The sequence below is a fragment of the Xiphophorus hellerii genome, chromosome 17 (genome assembly GCF_003331165.1).
Source record: "Xiphophorus hellerii strain 12219 chromosome 17, Xiphophorus_hellerii-4.1, whole genome shotgun sequence".
Lineage (NCBI taxonomy): Eukaryota > Metazoa > Chordata > Actinopteri > Cyprinodontiformes > Poeciliidae > Xiphophorus > Xiphophorus hellerii.
In genome coordinates, this window is record NC_045688.1 from 20,017,421 (window position 1) to 20,036,764 (window position 19,344).

General features: G+C 38.5%; 2 protein-coding genes across 7 annotated transcripts in view; both read right to left on the reverse strand.

Moving 5' to 3' along the window:
- Positions 1 to 7,267, reverse strand: part of ppp6r2a (protein phosphatase 6, regulatory subunit 2a) — a 41,498-nt gene extending 34,231 nt beyond the window's left edge. Inside the window, exon 1 of one of the 2 annotated variants that reach the window (XM_032589020.1) lies at positions 6,853 to 7,266. The gene's annotated coding sequence lies outside the window, so the exon portion shown is untranslated. Of the gene's footprint in view, positions 1 to 6,852 lie in introns of both variants that reach the window. The other variant, XM_032589021.1, reaches the window with a different exon arrangement.
- Positions 7,268 to 7,679: 412 nt separating this feature from the next.
- recql (RecQ helicase-like) overlaps positions 7,680 to 19,344 on the reverse strand; it is a 34,349-nt gene continuing 22,684 nt past the window's right edge. For 4 of the 5 annotated variants that reach the window (XM_032589122.1, XM_032589123.1, XM_032589121.1 and 1 more), the window contains exons 9-17: positions 19,225 to 19,306; positions 18,960 to 19,108; positions 18,604 to 18,721; positions 16,808 to 16,946; positions 16,645 to 16,736; positions 16,335 to 16,551; positions 15,015 to 15,144; positions 10,169 to 10,313; positions 7,680 to 8,349 (exon numbers count right to left, since the gene is read on the reverse strand). In XM_032589122.1, the coding sequence (XP_032445013.1) occupies positions 10,209 to 10,313; positions 15,015 to 15,144; positions 16,335 to 16,551; positions 16,645 to 16,736; positions 16,808 to 16,946; positions 18,604 to 18,721; positions 18,960 to 19,108; positions 19,225 to 19,306 (1,032 nt within the window). In that variant the 3' untranslated portion in view covers positions 7,680 to 8,349; positions 10,169 to 10,208. Of the gene's footprint in view, positions 8,350 to 10,168; positions 10,314 to 15,014; positions 15,145 to 16,334; positions 16,552 to 16,644; positions 16,737 to 16,807; positions 16,947 to 18,603; positions 18,722 to 18,959; positions 19,109 to 19,224; positions 19,307 to 19,344 lie in introns of those variants that run through there. The other variant, XM_032589124.1, reaches the window with a different exon arrangement.

Here is a 19,344-nt window from a genome sequence, read left to right on the forward strand (position 1 = left end):
AGGACAGTGTTTTTAAGTTCCAAAAACTGTGAATAAATGTTTTGCAACATTGTACAATCACTGTGATCAGTTCTCATGCATAATGCACTTAAATAAATGTAAAAGTAGTGTTGAAATTGCACATGCTTTTCTTAAAAACTCTGAGCTTTTTCATAATATATTTTGTAAAAGTGAAATTTGTTTAATATAAAAATCAACAAGTGCACTTTTACTAGTTCTATTTAATTTTGCAATGAGTTTACTTGTGTGGCCCCCCTGAGATCAGATTGAGCTGTATGCGGCCCCTAAACCAAAATGAGTTTGACACCCCTGGCTTAGAGTATTCAATTATGCTGCATAACTGACCAGTACAGTATTGCAAGGGAACGCAAAAGTTTTGCGAGGTAACGCAAAAGGTTTTGCAAGGGAACGCAAAAGTTTTGAAGAAAAAAATTTCCCCTTGTCCCCTAGAGCAGTGGTCCCCAACCACTGGGCCGCAGATCTGCACAGGTCCGCGGACCAATTGGTACCGGGCCGCGCAAGAAATAATGAACTACTTCCGGATGTTTTATTTTAAAAATCCTAAACCGGATTTTACCGGTTACGTCTTGCGCGTCAAAATTGAGCCAACTTGCAGCAGAATGAGTAACAAAACAACATCGGAGTACTGCGTCCCCACCCCCCCAGTCTGCAGCAAAATTGCGAAGGGCTGACCGGTCCGCGAGACTAAAAAGGTTGGGGACCGCTGCCCTAGAGGGCTCCGTAAAAAACAAACTACATTTAAAATAATAAAAAAAATTAAGTTATTAAAAAACTGTTAAATTCTTCAAAAAGTCCAAATTTATTTTTAATTAGTAAAATAGTAAAAAAATATTTTTGGGGGCTGAAATTCTTTTATGGGGCCGAAATATTTTTTGGGGGGGAGGATAAAGTAATACAGTAATTTGTTGTGAGTTCATGCATTGTGTTGGTTTTGTTCTTTGAGCAAGGAGATGTTCATGCACGGCTCATTTTGTGCAACAGTAAAAAAAAAAAAACATATACCGTATTTTCCGCACTATCAGGCGCACCTAAAAACCTTCAATTTTCTCAAAAGCCGAGAGTGTGTCTTATAATCCGGTGCTGCTCATATATGGACCAATATTGAGCCACAACAGGTCTCTCAACTACGGTAAGCAGCCGCCGACTTCATTTTCCCCCCGTAGAAGAAGAAGCGCGGGGTGTACGCATGGTTTTGTGTAAAGACCCCAAAATGGCTCCTATTAAGAGGCACGCTTACAACGCAGAGTTTAAGCTCAAGGCAATCAGTCACGCAGTAGAACACGGGAATAGAGCAGCAGCAAGAGAATTTAACATGAACGAATCAATGGTGCGGAAGTGGATATATATTGTGATTGCACTGACGAATGATTTACCGTAACAGTATCAGACTGTTTTTTACGTGTTTATTGAATGGAGGAAAAGTTCCCCTCCTCTATATGTTATACCTTGCTGTTGTTAAAAGATAAACTGTGTCACAAAAATACCACGTCACTTACTTTACCTCGGGAAAATAATAAAACAGCTGTTTATTCATGTGGGGAATGAACGGAGTTTTCAGAACGCTGGTTTGTAATCTATTAATAAAGTTTGACCTATCTAACTATTTTGTTGACATTCCCTTTAGCGCAGTTCCAGCTAATGGATGCATAGCGAAACCCCAGCCTCTACTGTAGTGTCTATTCTATGCGCCTTATAATGCGGTGCGCCTTATATATGAAAAAAGTTTTAAAATAGGCCATTCATTGAAGGCGCGCCTTGTAATGTGGTGTGCCTTATAGTGCAGAAAATACGGTACCTATGTCTTAGATTTGAAAGACAAATATTTTACTTATCCCTAAAGAAGGGTTCAGTGAATGTGCATATGAAACTGGTGGGTTCGGTACCTCTAAAAAGGTAAAGAACCACTGATCTACACATAGGCCTGTCACGATAACAAATTTTGCTGAGCAATTAATTGTCTCAAAAATTATTGCTATAAATGATAATATTGTTTGAAGACCTTTTTAAACTGACTTAATGGAAATAACGTAATAACGCATGCGATTTCCTGCCAAAGATAGATACACATTATTTTCAAAAGAACACTTAACACTGGAACTGACAAACAAAATAAACAAAACAACCAAACACAAAAATAAAACGGATTCTCAGTCTCCATTAACAAAAAATGTACTTGAATAAAAACTAAACAACATATAGCCAAAGTGGAAATAAATACTGCATTCAACCAAAAGAGTGCAGATTATGAAGTCTGTATACTATGTTGCCCTATAGTAATAATTAGATTTAAATAGAGAAAATGGGCACATCCAACTACATGATGCAATAGCTCACACTACACGTTTTTTTTGCCCAGATTTTCCCCTTAAGACAATCTTAGAACGTTGGTCTTTCTAAGATTGTGTGGTGTGTCACGTAGATTGTCGTTGCCGCGAGCATTACAAGCAACCTGTTGAATGTGACATGTAGCCAATCAGAAAGCGTGGATTCCCCTCCATGTCTTTCTGAGGGGAAATTACGGAGGGGAATCCCAAACAACTGACACAACCGATGATATGTGGGAACAACATTAATGTTTATTCAACATGCAAAGAATACAGAAATGACAAGGGGAGGAGTTGGAGCGAAATTGCTACCGCAGTTGATAAACCCAGTAACTTTTCAGCTGTTCTTCCTTAACGTGACGTAAACGAAGAACGTCACGTTCTTCGAATGAATGTTCAGTCATTCAGTCAGGACTGACACTAGCCACATGCATTGCAGGTAGATTGTAGTAAAGCATTGATTAATGCCTGGTTTTAAAATTAGTTCACTGGACTTGTAGCCATTATTTTGTGCCCATTGTTGGACACCACACGGCAGGATCGAACCCGATTGAACCGTTATATCTAGGATTTCTGTCGGCTAATGTGTGGTCTGTCAGGTTTTGAAAATGGGCCGATAGCTCTAAGACCGTGTAGGGTGCGCTGGGCATTACACTGAGGAAATGAGGAAGGGAGGGTCAGTGGAGAGCACCAGAGTTGAGCCTTTTTTTCCATTCAGTGTCATCAACAGAAAGAGAAAAAGGCTGGAAGAGACGATAATGCCGATAATTAAAATGACGCCGATAGTTTTAATTTATCGTATGATTAATTGATTTATTGTTTATCGCGACAGGTCTATCTACACACAAATCTGGGAGCTCCCGAAGCATGAAATGAGTCTCAAAAATACTCGTGCACTCGTAACAGGATCTGTGCGTAAATGCAGTTTTGCGTGTGTGTACCATGTGACTTCTGCGTACTTTTTCAACATTTGTAGGCGTAGGAGAAGGTTTATTTTTAAGGTTTACAAATCCAGTATTACACACGCACAGATATTTTTACACACGCACAAATACTTTTACACACGCACAGATATTTTGAGACTATTTTCACTCCATATCTACCTGCTCATTAAACAGTTACCTTGTCATTGGACCAGACAACAGGAGCAACTCTGATGGAATCCAAAGACATTAAAGAAAAAAAAAAACCCAAAAAACCCCACCGCTCTTAGCAAAAAGCAGCAACAGGCTAGTGGAGAGAATGAGCAGTCACTAAAGCAAGAATGAACCAATCAGTGGCTGAGAACTACAGATCTCAGGGTTTCAGAGACTGCGGTGTAACTCTTCTATAAATGCAGATGCAAAGACACCAAAACCCGAACCCTTGTGCCATGCAGTGTAAAAATGCCCAGGGACATATCTAAAACTTGCACGTTTTCGGCCCTCAACGACCAGAATTGGACATCTGGTCAAAAAGGCAAATGGACTGAACGTCTTTAGTGCTTCTCTACTCATATTGACCACTAGTCTCATTCACATACTCACACATCAATACGCAGATCAACTTGGGGTTAAGGTACTTGTTTTAAGCCACTTTAACATGTGGTTGGGGAGAAAGCTGGAATCAAACTCGTATTTTTCTGATTGCTGTTCCTGCTGAGGCACATCTAACCCACAGTTTATTGTAAGCTATTGTGGTTATATTACTATATTAAAGAATAGCTATCAGGAGAAGGTTGTTTGGAGTGTTTGTGGGTTGACCAGGGATCTTAATTAGTGATTCGATAGGCTAAAGATCACAATTAGACAGTTTACTCTTTATCCGTTCTGATATGTGACCAGCAGGTTGTGTACTGAAAAATGTGGGGAAATCAGTTTTATGCATCAATGGCATAATCTCATAATTTCTTCGTTTTCTGTTAGATTAAAATCTATGTCTTCTATTAAAGTTCCTAAAGTATGCTTGCTTTCTTTTGTTACAGTTCTTAGAAAACAAAAATCCAAATTAGCAGGTAAGACATAAAAAAAAATAGAAAAGAAAAACACAAAAACCAGAAATTTGTATCAAACAGAAATAGGCTGACTGGTGCACCTCTAGTAATAATCTGTCAAATTCCATACGCAATAGCTGACCGAAAAGGGACATGATCAAAATTATTTAAAACAGAGTAATACTTACCTTCAATATTACAGTTTTAGAAAATAATATACAATAAATGTGAACATTAGGAAACATTCTACATTCATCTTCACAATTAGATACTAATGACACACAGTATGTATTATTATTGTTACCAATACACATACCCAGTAGTACACAAGTAGAACATATACAGGGGTTGGACAATGAAACTGAAACACCTGGTTTTAGACTACAATAACTTATTAGTATGGTGTAGGGCCTCCTTTTGCGGCCAATACAGCGTCAATTCGTCTTGGGAATGACATATACAAGTCCTGCACAGTGGTCAGAGGGATTTTAAGCCATTCTTCTTGCAGGATAGTGGCCAGGTCACGACGTGATGCTGGTGGAGGAAAATGTTTCCTGACTCGCTCCTCCAAAACACCCCAAAGTGGCTCAATAATATTTAGATCTGGTGACTGTGCAGGCCATGGGAGATGTTCAACTTCACTTTCATGTTCATCAAACCAATCTTTCACCAGTCTTGCTGTGTGTATTGGTGCATTGTCATCCTGATACACGGCACCTCCTTCAGGATACAATGTTTGAACCAGAATGGTTCGGTAGTCCTTGGCAGTGACGCGCCCATCTAGCACAAGTATGGGGCCAAGGGAATGCCATGATATGGCAGCCCAAACCATCACTGATCCACCCCCATGCTTCACTCTGGGCATGCAACAGTCTGGGTGGTACGCTTCTTTGGGGCTTCTCCACACCGTAACTCTCCCGGGTGTGGGGAAAACAGTAAAGGTGGACTCATCAGAGAACAATACATGTTTCACATTGTCCACAGCCCAAGATTTGCGCTCCTTGCACCATTGAAACCGACGTTTGGCATTGGCACGAGTGACCAAAGGTTTGGCTATAGCAGCCCGGCCGTGTATATTGACCCTGTGGAGCTCCCGACGGACAGTTTTGGTGGAAACAGGAGAGTTGAGGTGCACATTTAATTCTGCCGTGATTTGGGCAGCCGTGGTTTTATGTTTTTTGGATACAATCCGGGTTAGCACCCGAACATCCCTTTCAGAAAGCTTCCTCTTGCGTCCACAGTTAATCCTGTTGGATGTGGTTCGTCCTTCTTGGTGGTATGCTGACATTACCCTGGATACTGTGGCTCTTGATACATGACAAAGACTTGCTGTCTTGGTCACAGATGCACCAGCAAGATGTGCACCAACAATTTGTCCTCTTTTGAACTCTGGTATGTCACCCATAATGTTGTGTGCATTGCAATATTTTGAGCAAAACTGGGCTCTTACCCTGCTAATTGGACCTTCACACTCTGCTCTTATTGGTTCAATGTGCAATTAATGAAGATTGGCCACCAGGCTGGTCCAATTTAGCCATGAAACCTCCCACACTAAAATGAGAGGTGTTTCAGTTTCATTGTCCAACCCCTGTATATGTTTAGATGATCAACATGGAGGTGCATGGAATGACAATGGGGTTCACTAACCTGGTGGTATATAAAATCTATATAGTAATGTTTCTGTGCAGTGAATGACAAAAATGTGTATTTACCTTTCAGGATATTTTGTGACAAGAGAGGGTGTCACTTTAACTATAGGTTTAAATAAAACCAATAAATAAGCAGAGGTTCGGTAAAAAACTAAATGTAAAATCACCTTGCTTAGCCTCTGGCATGAAATGCACATCAACTGACTTGGTGTAGGAGCTCAGATTTCTGTTTACTTCAAACCAAGTGAGGCACCGGTAGCAGACAGCACCAGATGAAAATCAATTAACCCCAATCTCAAAACAATAATCCGAAATCAACCCCGCGGACTGAACTTTCGCTTGAGAAAGCCAATGTTTACTTTATTCCTGTACACGATCAAACAAAGCTGAGTTCGTTCTGGTCTCAGCCGAGTCAGACCGTGTGCAAAAACACCACAAAACAAACGTCTCCCTATTGGTTTTCACATTAGTGGCAATACACCAAAGAAAACAAAGTCAAACCATTATGATCTGAATCACTGCAATAGGAAAATCTACCACACTCAACAGCAGCAACTTTACCAGTCCAACAAAACTTAGCTATTATGTTATGTTACATAGCAACAATTGATCTCAACACCTGAACAGACTTTTCAAGAAAATCTGACCTACTGAGCAATATTATCAGCCTATTAACAATATTAATGCCCTTTCTAAGGCGAATAATCAACCCCGTCTTAACCAGTTCCTCATTCTTCTGATCAGCATGTACGCTAACTAGCCACTGACTGTTGAGCGAAGTTAGCAAACTTAGCTTCCGAACTTAGATTCAACTTTGTCGTTACCGTACCAGTCTAGCATTCGTTGGTTAACTACGTTAAATGAAGATGTTTATGCACAGACTTACCTTTGGCTTAAAGTCCAGTGTTGTTCCGTACTTCTCTGTTAAACTTTAGTGGGTTTTATCCATAAGCAGAGTGTTCTAGGTCACAAGCTATCCAGCTAATTGTTAGCTAGCAGAACTGGCTAGCATTCGTTAGCCTCTGAGTGGTTTGTTTTGAAAATGGTTCAGTCTGACAGCACAGGGCTAACATGAACTAGATCAACTTAGCTAACGTTAGTCAAATATAGATTTAGAATCAATTAAATCCTCAACTTTTACGCATTAATAGCTCCTTTGCATTAACAGTAATACGTATTATTGCATATGTTCAAGGTATGATTTGGACTCATAAAGATATTCAACGCGCGGCTAAGTTTAGCAAGCAAGGCAGGAAAAACTCAAGTCATAAATTTCGAATCAAAATGGCGACGTGGTCATGACGAGAGCGCGCAACAGACGAGAACGTGCATTGAATATACACTAGTGGCGAGTCTGGTTTCTGAGACTTATGAAGAGAATATATTTATATAATAACACATATCCCATAACTGTATCACAGCGACAGTAAATATTAGAGTTCAGGTGGAAATCCAGATTTAGAACTTATATACATATGTAAAAAATCCAAAATGAAAATGATAACTGTTGAGAAATGTGTTCCTAATGTGTTTCACCGAAAAGGCCATCAAAGAAAACATTTCTTATTAAGTGGGATAAGAAATAAGACAACTTATTCAGTGGGATTATCTTATCCCTCTGAAGGTTTCCTCAGAGATGTTATGCCTAAAACTACATTTTTTTAATCTATGAAATAATGCTTCAACTTTTATAAAGAAATATTGTCAGTGGAAGACAGTTTTCTTAAATCTTTTATTACATCAATGAAAATTTCATTTAAAAAAAACTCAGTGAAATGTGACAGGATGATAGGATACAAATCAATTTGGAAACTAAAGAAACAATAAGCCTAAAGTTACAGAAGCTGTGTAGTCTTCATGGATATTGAGATGCCAAATTAAATGTGTTTCTATTCTCAGAAGAGAAGGTGAAAGAGTTTGTTCCTATGACAGCATTAATTTACTCTTTAAACAAGAAACTAAAGTGAACTGCTTTACTTTAGTGAAACCTGGGAGGGAGAGCTGGACACAGTGAGGACAGGGCTGTATCTGAAAATTCTCACCTGCTGCTCTGATTTTTCACATTGTTTTCTCCTTGCCCTTAAAGAGCTAGCTGAGTTCGGCTTGGAAAAAGATATAATTTGATTAAGCTTTGTTCTATCACTTACATCTACAATAATTTCTATAGCGACGCTGTGGGACATGAATGACCTCCTCTTATCCTTCTTCCGCTCCCTGTCTGTGAGCAGGCTGCTTTTGTGCTCCCTCTAGCTGTCTGGATTGTTTTAGCTCTTGTTTCCTCAGCTTCAGTTTTTTTTTTGTGGGGGACATCTGTTCTTAATGGCAGGGGGATCAGGGCTCACACAGACCTCTTTTCCTCATCGACTTCAGTAGCTGATTTGTCCTGTATCAGTGAAATATAGACAATTAGCAACAAAAAAGGGCTCAATATGGAAAAAAAGCATTAAAGAAAGAAAATAATACAGATCACTTTCATTCAGAGTTTTCTAAAGCATCAAGCAGCAATGGTAGGTTTCACAAGTGTAGTTACTCAGCACATACTGACCAGTTTATGATGATGGGATGAAATGTTAGTGACATATGACGTATGATACAGGAAATAAATATTAGGCTTGTACGATGATGACTCATAAGTTGGAATGAGAAAAAATCTTTCTTTACATCTATAATTTCATAATTCCTAAATTTAATGATTAACTTCTTTTCAAAATTCCCAGTACTTATTGAAATATTTGCTTCCTTCAACTTCACCATTATGCCCCGTTCTGTCCTATTGAAATGTTGGATGCATGAAAAGTCCTGGGGCAATGTCCCATATTATTTCGGTGTTCCAGCTGTTGTTTTTTGGGGGGTTTTTAACCGGTGTTCTAACTTTCTGTGCTATCCGTGAATCTGCCCTACCTTGCGGTAATGTGCATGCACACAAAAAATGCTACGTCACATACTGTTTACTCATTTCTTATCAATACATTCTATCTGTGGAAGTTTCGTTTCATCCATTTTATTTCATCAAAGATTAAGGTAGGTTTTATTTAATTTATTTTATTTATACCTGGCTTTATAACCGTCCCTGTACTTAAAATATTTTAGTTTAATAACACTCTTTTTTATTAAACCGTGCTAAATAGAGCATGTTGGTAGCAATATTATTTGAGATTGAAGCTGTGTATTAGCGGTGTAATATTAGTTTATATTAAGCATATCCTACTCGACTAGTTGGCGCAACCCCTAGTTAAGTTATATTCACTGCAAGTTGAGTCACTGCTATATAGAGCTGCATCATAGTTTAATTTCAGAATCCCATCTGCCACTAGCTAGATACAAACTTGTATCATTTTCTTGCAAAGCTGAAAATTAACTGGAATGTTTCTAGTCTGCTGTGTGAAAGAACTGCCTACCAGAGAAGCTAGAATGACCTGAGCTTTGCTGTCTGATCCACAATTGTTTCAAATAGTTTTTGGTCTGATAAAAAGATGTGAGAACACGCAGGTCAAATCAATTTGTTGCATATTTGGTAGGGGTGCACCAATAAATCTGCCTTGATTTCCTTCATTTTGGAAGATTGATCAGCTGATACATTAGAAACTGATCCTATCCACCAGTCTTGCCTGCCAACACAAAAGTCTGAAAATCATCCACTGTCCACTTATACTATGCCAAGAGACTAAGACCACACTAGGTCATGTCTGTACATGTGCAGTTAACAATACTCACCCCACTGTTAACGGCTTTTTGGAAAAGTCATTGATATTAGCCAAAATCAAAATTGGCAGGTCAGGCTTTTTAAAGATCGAGAATTAGCCAGGAAACTACAATCACGACATCCATAATTTTTGGTAGACTGCCCCCAGTGTCTATACTGCTAAGAGGAATTCTAAAGCTTACCGTAATGTCTTAATTTGTTCATACAATGGAAACATGTCCAGACCTGATGAGTTTATGTTTCCAGAGGTTGGACACTTAAAAAGGAATTACAATTTAGCCACCTATTTGCAGTGGACAGAGGTCAGTTTTTCTCTATGCATTGTCCAAGCCTGCTGGTGAAAATGATTTTACTGATTTAACCTGTTAATATTAGACAAGAAGTACCTTCATACCAAACCAACCTCCAACATTCAGTTTCAAACATCAAGCACAATCATCAGGATGGTGCCATGCCAATAGCAGCAGAAGAGAACAGAGTACAGAATGATGGACTGTACTTTATTGACTTGTCTTCTGGGTTTGTAGGGGTTGAGGGGACTAGGAAAGCCTTGTCTTGACTTTCTTGGACACATGGGAGTCTCCAGAGCTTTGAACTGATCTCTTTTCCTCCTTGGATTGTCCCTTGCCAGTTGTAGGTTTTACCTATAAGTCATTAACAACAGTCTTTATTTGAGATGGTCCACAGCTACAGAGTGAACCAAAAGAACACTGCAAGAACACCACATTCCTATTTTTAATGACAGACTCCATCCAGCTCCAGAAGTTTACATACACCTAATACAAAGACACATACACTGTCTCAAGTTAAATAAGACCAAACCAATTGTTTTAAGGTCAGATAAAATTATCAGAATTGTTTCTATTTGCTAGATGTATTTCTATTATTTATTTGCCATAATAATACAAGAAAGTGTATATCAGAGGTTTGTTATGTCTACAAAATCAGAAGTTTGCATACATTTCCTCAGTTTTTGGTAGCATTGCATTTGAACTGCATGTTTTCGGTCAAATGTTGTGGTTTTCCTTCCTCAAACTTTTCTCAATACTTTACTGGAATTCTGGGCCATTCCTCCTTTCTACGTGATGCCAATCTATGTTATGAAGTGCACCAGTTCCTCCTGCAGCAACAATATGATACTTCCACACCCATATTTCACAGTTAGGATGGTACAACCATACCCGTGCCTCCCCCCACCCCCACCCTCCCCATAGACATTTGCAAACTGCAAACTGGCTTTTTATGTTCCTTTTGAAATACTGGCTTCCTTCTAGCCGAGTGGCCTTTCAGCCTATGTTGGTGCAGGACATGGTTCACATGGATAATGGCTGTATCAGCTTCAGCAGCATCTTCACAAGGTCTTTGGTTTTTGTTCTGGGGTCAATCTCCACATTTGGACTAAAACACACTTAATCTCTGGGACACAAAACCTGTGTCCCAGAGATAAGTGTGTCTGATTTGGATAGATTTTGGACGCTGACATATTTTTGTATATCTACACTTGACAAGAGAAGTTAGGTGCTGAGAAACAAAGGTGGGTGTGACTTTATTCTTTGTATGCAAACTTCTGGTTTCAACCTGGATAAACAGGTATTAGATCATATCTTGTTGAACTAGAGATTATCATTAAACTGTGGTAAAATCACCCCTTTTCTTTGATACTAGCAGTAAATAAATGCATACACCACAATTATTTATGATTAATTCAGTTACAAATAGGATAAGACTCAAAAGGATATTTTTATGAGGTGATCAATTTTCTTTAACAAGTTAGTGAACTGAAACGTAACAAAAAGCAAGGTTATTACTACAAGCAGGTCTTTAGAAATTAAAAAATACATTCATTACTCACTTACCTCTTCAAATATTGCAAAACGTGCAGAAACATTTTAAAACGGTAAATGGAAAACACATCAGCCAGAGAAGAAGAAACAAGATTTAAAGAACAGAGGCCAGAAATATGAAAGAAAATATTCATTCATTTTATGAGAAAGTATCCAGCTCCTGTTAATGTCTGTGCTATAATGCCTCTAGTCTACTGACTCTAATCTCTCTTTATCCTTGGCTCAGTGGGCTAGACACTATGGGACACCTTTAGTTTCCATGTGTAACTTTAAGAATCCTCTGTCCTTAAAAATTATATAAAACAGTAAATATTGCCAGAAAATGTTGTGATCTATCAACATTATATTAAAGAGACTAACATCAAAGTGTGCTATGCAAATAAGGGCTGAGTAATATAAAGTGTAGTGTTCTGTATAATAGGTACAGCTATAAATTAATAAAATACAATTTCCATTACAGGGACAGAATCGGGTGGCTGTGGAGGCCACCAAATCCTTTTCTGATTCAAAAAAATGAATAAATAAATAAATAAACAGACATCCTGTCTGACAAGAAGTATAATGTAAAGCTGAGAAAAGTCCCTTCTAAGTGTAAAAAAACCAGCACTGGATACCCCAAGGCTGTGTCCTTTCCCCTCTACTCTTCTCATCAACATCTGCACCATCAACCAAGCTCCTGAAAGTGGTGAACAACACCACTCTCATTGGACTCATCGCTGAGGCAGTTAAGTCCATCTACATGTGGGAGGATGCTGATAAGACGATGGAGATAGTTGAAGACTTCAGGAATAGTCCCACCTTCCCCCATCATCTTGTGTGACCTCCTGTAGCAACTGAAAAAATTCAACCTGCTAAAGACAATGATACACTTCAATACCCCCATTGAGTCCATCCTCAAGTCTTCCATCACAGTCCTTAGCCACTGCTAAGGACAGAAACAGACAGCAGCGGATCATCCGCTATGCTAAGAAGGTGTTTAGCAGCTATCAACCTTCCCTGCAAAACCTGTACGTCTCCTGGATACAGAAGCAGTATTTCACATAGCTTGGTTGGTTTGAGATACTGTTGCCTTTCCCTTTTTTTGGGGAGTGACCTTGGTTTGTCCTGCAATAGGCGGATTGCTGGTTCGATCCCCAGTCAACCTGAATCTGTGTCCTGGGCAAGACATTTCACCCTTTGCCTTGCCTGCTGCTGGTGGTGGTCAGAGGGCCTGGTGGCGAAGGTGTATGGCAGCTTCGCTTCTTTCAGACTGCCGCAGAGCAGCTGTGGCTACTATCCAGTAGCTTGCCACAATCAGTGTGTGAGTGCATGCATCAATGACTTGATAAAGCCCTGTCCAAGTAAAAGACATTTACCATTTGAACCTGTTTCCATTATCCACAGATTTTCATTCTGCTGGAAAGCAGAAATGGTTGAGTGTGAAAATTGCAGTAGATCAGAAGATTAGCCTATCTTCTGATCTACTGCAATAATATAACTGAGAAATTTCAGTCTGGGTTTAAAGCTGCTCATAGCACTGAAACAGCTTTGCTTCAAGTGTATAATGATCTTCTTTTAACAGTTGATTTAGGCAATGTCGCAATTTTATTACTTCTAGATCTGAGAGCAGCATTTGACACTGTATATCATCAGATTCTCTTATATAGATTAAAACATTGTGTTGGCCTGAGAGGCCCAGTATTTGAATGGTATAAATCTTATTTAGAAAACAGAACTTTCTCAGTTCATCTTGACCAATGCTGTTCTGGGGCCAAACCTTTAAAGTACGGCGTTCCCCAAGGCTCAATTTTAGGTCCCATTTTGTTTATCTTATATTTATTGCCTCTTGGTCAAATTTTCCATAAATTTAACGTTTCTTTTCATTGCGGATGACGTCCAGATTTATATGCCCCTTAAACTACAAAATGGTAAAAATGAATCTCTTCAGCTATTGATAGATTGTTTAGCTGAAGTCAAATCTTGGATGGAACAAAACTTTCTTCATCCCAATCAAAGTAAAACTCAAGTTATATTATCTGATTCTTGGTTCTTTAGCTCGGTTTTGTCAGACCTCTGCTAGGAATCTTGGTTTTACTTTTGATAGCTGTTTAAAGCTAGATAAACAAGTTAGCTCTGTCGTTAAATCAAGCTTTTATCACCTGTGGATTTTAGCAAAAGTTAAATCTTATTTTTGTTTTAAGAACTTTGAAGGACTTATCCATGCCTTCATTACATCTCGTTAGGATTATTGCAATTTATTATATAAAGGCATGGATAAATCACAGATGCAGCAACTTCAAATGATCCAGAATGCAGCTGGCCTCTTTACTTACATTGGCTGCCCGTCTTTTATCGAATTGATTTTAAGATTCTTTTATTAACTTATAAAGTTTTAAATGGGTTAGCTCCCCCTTATCTTTGGGACCTTTTAAAATTTCAGTCTGTGTCCAGAACCCTACGATCAAATAATCAGCTATTACTGACAGTTCCTCGGACCCGACTTAAGAGGAAAGGAGATTAGGCTTTTTCTGTTGTTGCTCCTATTCTATGTAACAATTTACCTTTCCAAATTAGATCTGTCCACAGCCTGGATCATTTTAAATTGCTTCTCAAAACTAATTTTTATTCTTTGGCATTTATTTGAAGTAGTGTTTTGATACTCTGTTTTTATCCATTTGTGTTATTGTCATTCTTGTACAGAACTTTGGTGCAGTTTTACATCTGTTTTTAAAGTGCTATATAAATAAATTTGACATTGACATCTTACACCAACAATCCAGCCACGTCTAAAGTAAATTAAATCCTTTCCTCTATTTTGATGAGTTCAGTTCAATTCTAACTTCAACAAGCCACCTACCCCATTTGGCATCTACACACAGGGCCAGATTTACAAGGATGTGGGTTAGGGTGTGCAAATTCCAGTTAATATATAGTCCTATATAACAGGGGGGTGTGAACTGATGGATGGTAGGCCAATAATTCCTTGTTATTCCCCCCAAGTTCACTAGAGCTTCATAAATTTTCAAATACTTGAATATTGCCTATATTAGTAAAAATGCCAAAATATTAATACAACTCACCTGATAATGGCACCAAGAAAATTCATAGCATATAAACTGCAGTTCTGAAACTGTGTTAGCTTAATAAGAGTGGCGCTCTTTCAGTTTTGATTTGTACAATTTGAAATACTTGTGTTTTCTGCAAAGTCATGGAAAAGAGCAATATGTGACGGTGAAAGAGTAATGTGTTACTCTAAGCGTCAGACATACTTGGAGACCTTTATACACTTGAGAGGTAATTGGCCCATTTCTAATCTTACAAACCTTGACAGCCTTCTAAAACAGCCTTGTTGCCCAGCCTGAATAAAGGAATGTTTTCTGAAACTCCATCCAGACCAAATTTTATGAGAAGTGAGAATAACTTTTCAGAACCTGGAGGATGGGATAACTTTCAAAGAATTTGTAGTTAACCTTAAAATCCCCCTTTTTACTTAAAGACAAACCTTTTAAACTAAACACTCACCACAGAAGGTCCGTCTCCAGCTGGCCACATGTTCATGTTGATTGTGTGAGTCTCCTCCTTTAGCAGAGGAGCTTTGCGGCCAAGCTTCATATAGAAGTAGGTGGTATATGGCGTGAAGCTGTAATCCTCTCTAAATTCAACACAGAAGCCAACAGAGCTGTTTTTATAGATGGCTGAAATGGAAGTTAGAGTCTTATTGTGACCAGCTAGACCTGAACATTGCATTGTAACATGGACAGCTTGACCAGCTCACAACTGAAAGGCCAACGTGGCTTAAAGAGGGGTCATCTTTTAAAAAGTTCTAGTAAGTTGGAACTAGAAGGCTAGTTGAATGAGCTGCTGTAATTAAGAAATGGGAATGAAATTATTCCCATTTCATTACATCAAATGGGAGTCATTTGATGTAATGATTCCCATTTCATCAAATATTTTATATATTATATTGTTAATCTTACAACATTAATTATCATTTTATTGCTTTAGCCTGAATACTTCAAAATTTAACCTCTGCCTTCAAAATGAAGAGTAAACAGGTTTAAAACTTTCAGAGGGAGCAAAACTATGTTATAAACTTACAATATAAACAGGATAAGTTTACTAAAAAACACACAAAAACCCCCAACTCCAATTGAGACAAAAAACAATGCAGCAAATTTAGTCTTCTTCCCAGTTAGTCTTCTTCCCAGGTCAAGTAGAAAAAATAGTTCTAATATAACATTTTCATTACTTTTTTATAAGATGGACCATTTGGGGCTAGTTTTTAAATAGTAAAAATAAAATAAACCCTCATTATTCAGAGTTATTATTAGACTAATCAAGGCTGTAATAACTTCAAACCAGATACTCTACTGTGCAACTTATAAAGTATTGGTAAAGTTTTTTCCCTCTTTTGTTTACTTGAGATAATACAACAAAATATGAAGTTCATGTTATGTTCTGGTACTGTCATTATGGTAGGAATGGTAATCCTGGCATTGATGTGATATATGTTATAGATAGTTTACGAACCATTGCTCTAAAAACCAAAGTATAAAGTAACCATAAACATTTGCATCACTGGACCATGGGGAAGCTGATCTCTAGTTTTAAAATTGGTGGGCAAATTTTCATATTTCCTCTTGCTTCATTTTGCCATCACAAAAATGTACTAATGTAAATTCTCGTTTTATTTATTTATTTTAACTAAAACTAAAGTAAAAAAGGAAAATAACTGCAAAATTTCAGACCTCCTTCACGAATCATTTCAGTCAGAATAAGCAAAATAAGCTAGTTTTACTAGCCCCTGTAACCAAACTTAAACACAGAAACAGGATGAGTCACCTGAGATATCCTTGAAGAAGCAAAGAGACGATCACAGATTCAGCCTGCAGCCGAGACAGAGCCGTGGTCTGGATCATCTTCCTGAGCTTGGCTGGGCCCCTCCCCATCCATGTCTCCACCAGCTTCAGTGGGGTCACTTTTTCATTCATGGACCCTGCTTGCTCTACAATTAGCACCACTTGTCTTGCATGCTGGGTAATGTCCACACTAGTGTAGCCTAAAGGAGTATAGAGCTGATGCTTATATGCTACACACACTCATATTGAAAATCTTTCTAAATTCAAGGTGTAAATATGCTATACATACAAACCTTCTTCATGGCAGCATGTATCACACATTTGGTTACATCTTTCATTGTCCCACACCTCATCAAAGTGGACAGCCATGAGAGAGCGCCGACACCTTCACACAGCCAACAATCAGATAACCTCTAACCATAGGGTGAACCAGAGATTAATCATGTAGCTTGTTACCTGTCAGCATTCTGGCAGTAGGCGACCATTTGCAGCAGCTTCTGGTAGCCGGCATTTTCCATGACCACCATGGTGCTGATCCTGAAGATATCAGCAAAGCCAAAATATACGATGCAGTCTGCTGGAAGATCATCTCGACCTGAGGACTCAGAATAACATTATGTATTTCAAAGAACGAATGAGCACTGAAGCTGCTATTAGAACTTAAATGTATGAGAATTAGGGTGCACCAATAGGATCTTTCTAACTGATCACTGATCTTTTAATTAAGATTTTTGGCTGACACCAATTTTTCTTTTCTAAAAAGTTGCTACAACAGTGTATTGACTATTGTCAGCTCCATATATGCAGATGTGACCTGGCGGGCGGGTCAGTCAGTCAGTCCTCTCTCATGGCAAAGCAAAGAGGACAGTGGCTGATTTTCAGATCTTTGCATATACCAGGACTGTCAAACCTGCAACTCTTGAGCAGCAACTCTGACGCATCCTGTGCGGCTCTTTTATACTGAAATTTCCCACACTCCCTGAAGGCAGCACTGGCAAAAGCAGTGCTGCCTAGTGCTACAAGTCTGCAGTAGTTGTCAGTCTGGGAGACTTTAGGTGATAGATGGGAGTTGAATCATTTAGGATTAAAATCTGCGTCCATGGCAACAGCTTTCCTCAACAGATCTCTGTATTTCTATTGGCTGCATTATTTCAAGTCAGTGCACTTCAAGCCACATCCAAGCTCAGAAGACTGTGGTTCATTCCCACCACTAAAAAGATACAAGCAAACATTATGTCAGAGTTTGCACAGCAGGTTCTGGTGCTGCTAAGAATTTGCCACTAAGAAAAGCAAACTGGTTCTGGTCACAATAACACAATCAATAATGTGTGCACTGCGGTGATGTGGAGAGTAGCAGGATTATGTACTTGAGATATGGAGCAATTTTTCTACTGCAAAAAAAATAGAACAAAAGTCAGAAAAATCAGAAAGAAACAAAGACTCCTTTTAGAGTTTAAATAAATAATGATATTTATTAATGTGAGTCACACCTGCTGTGTTTAACCTTTGAGTGAGTTTTAAGTTAGTGCGTCACATTCAAAATATTCAAATGTATTAGTGTTTGAATATTAATGTTTATATTAAAGGCCTTCTTAAGACTACTGAGCAGGTGTGTATCCAGGAAGTTTTTAAAGAGGGCTAAATGAGTCCAGTGATGATCTTGGGATGTTACACCAAAATAATATTTTAAGTACAGTGTAAAATATGCAAAAATTAGAGGTCACCACAATACCCTCAAATAGATGCACATCTGACCCACGTGAGTAAATTGCCCTACATGTTTCAAAAATGTCCTGCATGAGACACTTCCACATCCGGCAGTGTGGCAGACAAAGACAAATATTTTCTGTACATCTGTGAATAAGTTTTTACTCTACTTAAACAAGTTAAGTCTAATAATTGTCCTGTTCTTGATAACATACTGTACATGAAAGTAGCTATAACAGAATACAAACCAAACCTGAAGACACTGTTAAAAAATAAAAACTTCCTTGAGTTCCACTAAAGGTGTAGGGTAAAAAAAAAATTGTTTCAGCAATGTGGTACAAAGCTAATCTTGAAATTGCTATGTGGTTCTTTCTGGTGACGAAGAGCTTAATTTGGTTCTTAATGCTGAACTGGTTCACCACCCCAGGCATAGACAGATAAGATCGGTGGATAAGATCGGTTTGTCATGCTAGTGTCTGCCAATTGCTCAAAATGAAGGAAATTAAGGCTGATTTATCAGGGCACCCCTTAATGATGATGTGTACCTGCACGCCCACTCTCTTGGTAGTAGTTCTCAACGGACTTGCTCATGGTGTGGTGGATAACAAACCTGACATCTTGTTTGTCAATGCCCATGCCAAACGCCACCGTGGCAACCACAACCTGAACGCCAATACAGATATTTCAGCAAAATGCTCGGTTATGACTCCCACAATCAAATGGGTCATTGGACCTCTAAAATATATAAAACAGATCAGCTAATTTATCCCAAAGAAACGGAATCACTCAATCAACAGTAAAATTCAAAACACATATCAAAATTATAAAACATGCATGTATTAATATGTACATGTAATTAGTAAAACTACAGCGTTTTTGTAAGATCAATCAAGTTTATCACCTGGATTTTGTTTGAAGTCCATCTGCAGTGAACTTGCGACTTGTCTTCTGGGTCCATATTGGCATGATAAGGATATGCTGAGATGTCGCGTTTTTTGAGTTCAGAAGACACCATCTCAGCATCCTTCTGAGAGAACACATACACAATGCCTGTGGCACATGTGGCACATTGTTACAAAGTGGCTGCTCTCTATGTTAATATGTGAACTGAAAACAAAACCTGAGAAGAAATTACTCTAGCTTCAAAGCACATTGGTGTGTATTACCTGACTGGTTCTTGTATTTGCCTTTAATTAGAGAGGTAATGTCGCTCATTAAAGCATCACCATCTGAGACTTTATTGCGAACCTAGGAAAAAAACAAAGCAAGCAAAGTCAAATGCATAT